Source organism: Chrysochloris asiatica, unplaced genomic scaffold (assembly GCF_000296735.1).
Source record: "Chrysochloris asiatica unplaced genomic scaffold, ChrAsi1.0 scaffold00057, whole genome shotgun sequence".
Taxonomy (NCBI): domain Eukaryota; kingdom Metazoa; phylum Chordata; class Mammalia; order Afrosoricida; family Chrysochloridae; genus Chrysochloris; species Chrysochloris asiatica.
The window spans coordinates 1,990,369-1,998,516 of NW_006408575.1; the positions used below are offsets into that span (position 1 = coordinate 1,990,369).

At 46.2% G+C, this 8,148-nt stretch overlaps 1 protein-coding gene across 1 annotated transcript in view; it reads left to right on the forward strand.

Annotated features, from left to right (window-relative positions):
• Nucleotides 1-1,734: 1,734 nt before the first annotated feature.
• AFAP1L1 (actin filament associated protein 1-like 1) overlaps nucleotides 1,735-8,148 on the forward strand; it is a 54,603-nt gene continuing 48,189 nt past the window's right edge. Inside the window, exons 1-4 of the mRNA XM_006863940.1 lie at nucleotides 1,735-1,762; nucleotides 2,965-3,093; nucleotides 4,680-4,763; nucleotides 6,824-6,921. Of these exons, the coding sequence (XP_006864002.1) occupies nucleotides 1,735-1,762; nucleotides 2,965-3,093; nucleotides 4,680-4,763; nucleotides 6,824-6,921 (339 nt within the window). The remainder of the gene's footprint in view (nucleotides 1,763-2,964; nucleotides 3,094-4,679; nucleotides 4,764-6,823; nucleotides 6,922-8,148) is intronic.

Here is an 8,148-nt window from a genome sequence, read left to right on the forward strand (position 1 = left end):
TCTTCCTTGTAAGCATATGAATATTATCCTAACACAGACAACATTGTACTTCATGACTGATACGTCTTGATACGTTCTTTTTGATGATGGCTGTAATGCCAGTGTGGGAAGATGAGCCCCTCAGGTTGGAAGGCACTCCTGCCTTTATAGCACCCCCATTTTTGATAGCCAATGTCTAAATTGCCCATCCCTAGCAACCCAGTACACTGAGGAGACAAGCATGTACCTTGATATGAGGAATCTTCCATTCCAATTGGACTTTTGAGCAACTGCATTCATAAGCAAAAGTCCAGTCCATCAAATTGTAACAATCAATACTTGATCAAAGTATCAAATGTTTTTATCTTCATTTGATCAGGTTCTATTAAGCTCATGCCTAGTTATCCAAGCTAGATTAAATGGGTATAAGCTGCAAGTTCAGAAGTTCACACACACCTCCCTGTACATCAAACCAGCTAGCATCCTCACTCTCAGCCCTAGCCCCCAGAGGCTAGGTCAGTGCCCATGGTCTCAGGGGTTCATTCAACTAACTCCCTCATCTCTTATCTCAAGGTCAACAGGTGCCAATTGAACATGCCCAATTTCAGCCTGTATCTTCATTGCTCATTTCCCCCCAGTTCCACTCACACGTAGACCTAGGTAGTCACCAGCAAGTATACTGCTCTGGTTCCCTTTAACTTTCAGTCCTAAAAGGGGGTTTTCTTTAATGGGCTGACGTTCCTTGCCTTGATGCCTCTGAAACTCAAAGCACCTAACTGTGGCCCTTTTTCTGTTCTCCCAGCTGTTCTAAATTGGTCTACATGTCTTCTCAAATGCAAACATTTTCATTCAGAAGGCTCTGGGTGGGGCTCAGGATTCCACCCAAAGTCCCATACTGTGTACAAAGGCTTAAAGCAAGAAGTCTATTTTTCTGTACAATAACTCCCCTTTTAACAAATCTAGTCAAGCATAGGCTGAAGGTAGGTTTACAAGCTCTCTGTAATCATAATTTCCAATATTCCTATCACACATGCTTGTCAATTTTACAATAATGGTGGTGGTGGTGGCTGTGTGCCGTGGAGTCGGTTCCGACTCATAGCGACCCTGTACAGGGTTTCCGAGGCTATAAATCTTTATGGGAGCAGACAGCCTCATCTTTCTCCCGCGGAACCACTGGTAGTTTTGAACTGCTGACCTTGCGGTTTGCAGCCTGATTTGTAACCACTACTCTACCAGAGATAATAGGCAAGATAAACCAATATCCAAAAGATAGTCAAACCTTTTAAAAACATTTAAGTTCAATATTTTCTTCTCTCTGGTTGTTGTTGTTGCTAAGTGTCGTTTAGTCAGTCCTGACTCATAATGACCCTGTATAGGGTTTCCAAGGAGCGGCTGGTGAGTTCAAACCACCAACTAACCTTGCGTTTCAAACTGACCTTGTGATCTAGTGCTTATCCTATGGTGCCACATCAGGATTCCCCCAACTACTAAATCTCTGGAAATCCTGCCGTAATCAAGCTGACATAGAACCCTAACCATTACTGCCCTCTTACACATCGAATCTCCACAGTTACAAGTGAGAATCTCCCAAACTCCTTAGGAGGGCTTCAAATACGGAGAAGCACTAGGGTTGGTAGTAAAGAAATTGGAGCTGAAGTTCTGATTCTTCTACATGCTTTATAACTTAGAAAAAGATGCTTAACATCTCTGAGCCTTAGTGTCCTATGTAAAAGCGTGTCTGTGTGTGTGTTGGGAATGGAGGAGGTGATTATAGAACTTGTTGGTAGGATCAGATAAAATACTGCAAGGCAGTATGGGGCCATGAATAAACTAGTGGAGTGACAAAAACTGGATTCAGTCCAGGCTCTGCTCACTGTGCGACCCTGGAGAATTGATTTAATGTCCCTGAAAATTAATTTCATTCTCTATAGAGATAATTAAATGCTTGATATGAGATTTAAATGAGACAATAAGTATAAAGGGCTTAGTGCAATTCATAACGATTTTTCAACAGTTTAGCCTTTATTATGCATAAGTGTGGTTGAGTTGCAAAACAAGACAACGCTGTTGTTAAGTGCCATCAAGTTGGTTCAGACTCATAGTAACCCTGTATAGGGTTTTCAAGGCTGGTGGGTTTGAACCGTCAACTTTTCAATTAGCAGTCCAGTGCTTGTCCTACAATGCCATACCAGGAGTCCAAACAAGATAATACCTCTACTGTAATGAAACTGCCCCAAAGCAAACTAAGACCCAAGTTACTGTTCTGAATCAGGAGACAGCAATGAAATCATGTTCTTGACACACTTAAGTGTTTAAAGGATTCTGTCCTCTAGGATCTTAAAATTCATTGTGGTTTCAGCTGGTAGCTTGTTTCAAATACAGAGTCTCAGGTCCTACCCCAGACCTTGGGAATCAGAATCTATACACATTCATATTGGAAAGCGCTAGGTAGTATAGAAAAACAAAAAGTGACAACAAGAATTGTGTGGCCTGGGGCAGAAAGGGTTAATGTTTCGTTTGGCTCCAGCCAAGGCACCGGAAACAGACGGTTCCAGAGATTGAAGCATCTGAACTGATGAGACAGGAAGGCTCCCTTCCTGCCTTGTGTCCTGGATAGCCAGGAGCTCTGGCCTGAGATCTATACTGAATCTCAAGCCAGAGTGAAAAAGGACCCCTGGACCTGCAAAGCAGAGGGCAGGCTGGAACAGAGGGAGACCCAGTGCCTCTTCTGGAAATGGTCTGAGCTGAGAGCTACTCAGGGATGAGCCCAGGAAGGTTCAATCCATAGACCCAGGCCACATGATGTCTGAGGTGGAGTGAGGAGTCTGGAGGGGTGTCATGGATTAAGTGAGCCGAGCTCTCCAGGGGAGGTCAGGTCTCTCCGTGGCAGCACCCTTCCCTGCCCGCTGGTGCTCTGGGTCGGGGAGGGGGGCAGCGGCCAGGGCTCCTGGACAAAGAGTCGTGACCGTGCTCCTTCCTCCACAGTGCTGGAGCAGCTACTCCCGGAGCTCACAGGGCTGCTCAGCCTCCTGGACCATGAATACCTCAGTGACAGCACCCTGGAGAAGAAGATGGCTGTGGCCTCCATCCTGCAGAGCCTGCAGCCCCTGCCAGGTCAGCCATCAGCACTGTGCCCAGGGCTCAAGCACCTGGTCAGCAGAGCCTTGCTAGAACATTGTCAGGAACCTTCAGGAACTCCCCAGGGTCTCTGCTGGAGGAAGTCTGAGCTTTCTAACAGGGCAGTCAACACATTTCATGATCTGTCCCCAAGTTCCTACTTCCCCACCACAATCCTGCCTGGACTCTGCTCTTCTGTTCCCAACCCTCTGTAGATTCACACATAGACACCACACATGATACACATCACATTCACAACATACACTTACATATACCTCAAGTATCTAGTACACGCACTTAACAAATATACACACTCTGACTCAATATACTATGCCGTTACTGTGAAGTGCTGTAGAGTCGGCTCTGACTTATAGTGACCCCGTATAGGGTTTCTGAGGAGCAGTGGGTGAGCTTGAACCACCAACCTTGAAGTTCAAACTGGCCTTGCAGTCCAGTACATTAACCCACAGCGCCACACCAGGACTCCTCAATATACTGTAATGAAACTGGTCTTCAGCCCCAAAGCAAACTAAGGCCCAAGTTACTGTTACATAGTTGTTGTTGTTCTTAAGGGCCATTGAGTCCATTCTGACCCCTAGCGACCCTGTATAGGGTTTCCAAGGAGCAGCTGGTGAGCTTGAACCACCAACCTTGCAGTTTAAACGACTTTACAGTCTGACGCAATAGCCCACAGCACCACACTAGGACTCCATATCCTATACACATGCATAATTATATTACACACACATCTACCTGCAACTACACAAACAGATCCACATCACATACTCCTGCACACCCCACACACTATCACACATACAACACTCTACACACAAACACATCACACATGCCCACACACAGCACACATACAGCACACTCACATCAAATAGACACATATGCCTACAAATATCACACTTATAACAACACTCTCACACTAACACACCACACACATCACACACACCTACTCACACTACACACTCTAGAATACCCTCCCCCACCCCATGTCTTTGTGTACCCCTCTCTTCACTCCCCCACATCTTCTCTGCCTTCACAGTCTGTGTCCTGAGTATAGAGTACCAGTGATATGGTGAGAAGTTCCCACTGGGTGACTGGCTCTGAGCCTCACGCTGCCCAGTGACAAAGCAGGTTAATGTCCTCACAGGCTCTTAGAAGAATGAAAGGAACAGTGATTTTCTATCCATAGCAAAGAAGAAAGAGAAGCACTCTACTTAGCAATGGGACTTGCCTAGCTGTACCAGGGAGCTCTTCCAGGTGGGAGTTCCAGGGCAGAAACCATGCTTCCAGGAGCCTCTGATCACTGGCCCCAGAGCAACCCCCAGAATCTGTTTTGTGTACTGTGTCTTTGGACATCCTTTCATTTGAAGAAAGAGACCCTCAGTAAAACATTTGAAATGAAAACCAAATTTGAAAGCCATTGAAATCACTTAGAATGTGAGCATGGTTTGCACATCGCATGGTTGTATGGGACAGAGTCTGAGTGGGTGGGAGGAACCTAGCCCCGCCTGAAGATTTGCAGCCTTGGGTCTCTTTCCTCCTCATAGCTGGTGGGTTCTTCTCCCCCACAGCAAAGGAAGTCTCCTACCTGTACGTGAACACAGCCGACCTGCACTCTGGGCCAAGCTTCGTAGAGTCCCTCTTTGAAGAATTTGGTAAGCCACCCTCTACTGACCTCAGATATGAAACCACCCCTCTCCCAGTGTGTCTATGTTCACTGCCCTAGCTGTGGAAGAGTCCTTGGATTGTCCTGGAAAATACCCGCATTCTGGGTTAACTTAACCATGTTACCTCACTGAGTGACTTTGGGCAAGTCCTCTACACCTACATGGTTATAGGAGTTCATCCCAGAGATCTGAGGAGAGGCAGAGATGTAAGTGTACAGCATATAAGCCTGTGACCTTGCCACCTGACACTTCCATCCATTGGCAGCGCCTGCCTGGAACACCTGGAGCTCATGACAGCTGTCTAGGAGCAGACCTGCTGGGATGCCCTTGGGCATAGACTGAAAGGTCCACCCAGAAGCACCTCGAAGGAAAAACCTGGATCTACTTTGGAAAAATCAGCCATTGAAAACTCTATAGATTTATCCCCTGTTAAAGTTTTCAGAAGCTAGGCAAAGCAATGCAGTGCCTAGCCCTCAAACGTGCCATGTGCCTTTGCTCTCAGGTCAAGAATCACTGCGCAAACAGAAATTGTTACCTTTTTTTGCCCTGCCCATCATGTAAATCAAATGTCTAGGGACATTAGTCTCGCTCATATGATCTGAGAGTAAATAGACAAAGGCTCACAAAACAGGCTAAATGCTTTAGAGAAAGGAAGACCGCTTAAGGGAAATAAGACCCAATAAATCCAGACTACACTCCCAGCTAAGGTTACTCAAGGTATAAGTAGATTTGTGTTATCTTTCAGTAACCCAGAAATTAATTGGAACTTAATCCAACAGCATTTTAGGAGGTTGTGGAACAATATACACTTGTCTGGGGATATTCATCAGCTACACGCTCAATTTTATGATATAAGTAATTCTCAAAGTGAACACTGAGTGGCGACCCATTTGCTACCCATGCTAGAGAATAAGATCCCCTAGGAACTGGATTGAACCTCAGCATAGTGATCCTGCTTGGTCACCTTAGAGCAGGTGGTGGGCCGGCAACGTCAGGCGCTTGGGGTCCCCAGCTGATCTCCTCCCTCCCTGCCTTCCTCGGATGGCGGCTGTTTATGCTGGACGTGTGGCCAGAGACGGGTAAGGATCACGTGGAACCTCGGCTACTTGGGACAGAGACATTGCCATGCTGCAATGAGTCTCAATGACTGGTAAGACTGAGGAATTCGCACTGACCACCTAAGACAGGCAGCGTCCCTTAAACAATCAATAAAAAAGGAGGACTCAGATGCAGACAGCACAGACCCGGTCAGGAGGCCAACCCCCTGTGGGCCCAAGCGTTGTTGACCGTCCAAACCATAGGCTCTGAGGATCAGACTCTAGCTACCTAGTAGACATAACAAACTGTCCCTCATCTGATTATTCAGTAATGCTTGTTAGTAATCTCATACGTGAGCCCTGGATATCCACAGACAAATGTAAAAACCTCCCCTAAAAGCCGAGACTGTAAATTCCAATAAGCCAAGTCCCCCCCCCCCTCCAAAAAAAAAAAGCTAAAGAGGATAGAGAGAAACACTGTAAACTGATGATATATAGCGGGGATAATAATCAATGTAATGAAACAAGCTATATGAATGGTTGAATGTGAAGCTGATGATGTGCCCTGTAAACTTTCACTCAATGCAAAATAAAAACATTTAATTAAAAAAAAAAAAGAAAACTCTATAGAGCACAGATCTATTGGACTCAATGGCAACTAGTTTTTCTGACTCTCCTCCCAGGGAAGACAGCACTCCTCAAGCTTTAGATCTGGGTGAGAGAGTGCTAGGGATGGAGACACAAGGGAAGACATGTGCTTCTATAGCGTAGCCCTTGAGCATTTCCATAGAACCGTAACACATATTACCATGTGGCTCAGTAACCCTAGGTGATGGGCCAGGCAGAGATTATAGCAACCCGTTTACAGATGAGTCTCAGAACAAGTAAGCATTTATTGCAAAGGTGGTGGACCCAACCTCAAGTGCAGGCCTCCCGCCCCAAGTCCAGCCCTCCCTCTGCTTGCCTGCGCTCACCCTTGCTTTTCTCTCCTCACGGCTTAACCCTCTGTAGACTGTGACCTGAGTGACCTCCGGGACATGCCAGAGGATGACAGCGAGCCCAGCAAAGAGGCCAGCCATGAGCCAGCCAAGAGCCCGTGTCTGAGGAATGTGAGTCTCTGCCTGAGGTTCCATGCCTGTGGACTCCTGGTCCCTCTAGAGAGGCATCTTCGTTGCTCTAACACCAGTACCACAAGTGGGTGATCTTAAAGAACAGAGACGTGTTTTCTCATGGTTCTGGAATTAAGTTCAAATCAAGGTCTTGAGTGGCGATTTCTTCGTTCTTGGTAGCCCGGGAACCCTTGGTTCCTAGACTTGTAGAGGGTCCTCACACAGCATCTGTCTTCCCCTGTGTGTGCTTGTGAGTAGCTTTGTAATGTGAACTGATGTGAGCTGGTTTAGGACGCATTTTACACTTTATGCCCTCATTAACAGAACAAAAACACCTTGATTCCCAATAGGGCTATTTCCACAGGTATAGGGGGTTAGGATTCTAAAACATATTTGGAGGAAACAATTCTATCCATAGCAAAGAGGAAAGAGACACACTCTGCTTGGCACTGGGGCACTCCTAGCTGCACCAGGGCCCTTTTCTCTCTTCCAGGTGGGAGTTCCGGGGCAGAAACAGCACTGTGTACACATTTCAATGGCCCATGACATACCTACTTGTTGAACAGAAATTACATGGTGAAATGATCTGTCTTTTCAAGTCCAGTGGACATCGCTACCCTCAACCTCTGACTGTAGCAACTTAACTGGAGTGATGGCAAAAGCTCTGGACCAGAATTTGCATGGCCTGGGCTTTCTAATTTTGCTGTGTGCCCTTAGGCAAGTTGCTTTCCCTCTCTGAGCTTGAATTTTTTTTTTCTATAAAACGAGGATTGAACCAGATCTAGGGTTCCCAACCTTGGGATTATGGAATTAGGGGAAGGAAACCATAATCCATCAAGCATTGTAACTGTCACTGTCATCACCTTCATTACCAGTGGCACTAATTATTGACCAATTACTATATGCTTCACAAGTTCACAACATCTGGATGAGATCAGCACAGTTGCTATCCTCACATTCCGATTAAAGAAACTGTGTATCAGAGAGGGTAAGCGACATGCACCATGTCCCGCAACTAGTAAGGTGATTATTAAACTAAGCTGGTCCTAGACCCTAAGGTGCTACTGCCTCACTAACTAATGTAGTGTAGCGCTGTGGGCTAATGCATCAGACTGCAAAGTCATTTGAACTGCAAGGTCAATGGTTCAAGCTCACCAGCTGCTCCTTGGAAACCCTATAGAGGGTTGCTATGGGTCAGAACCAACTCAACGGCACTTAACAACAACA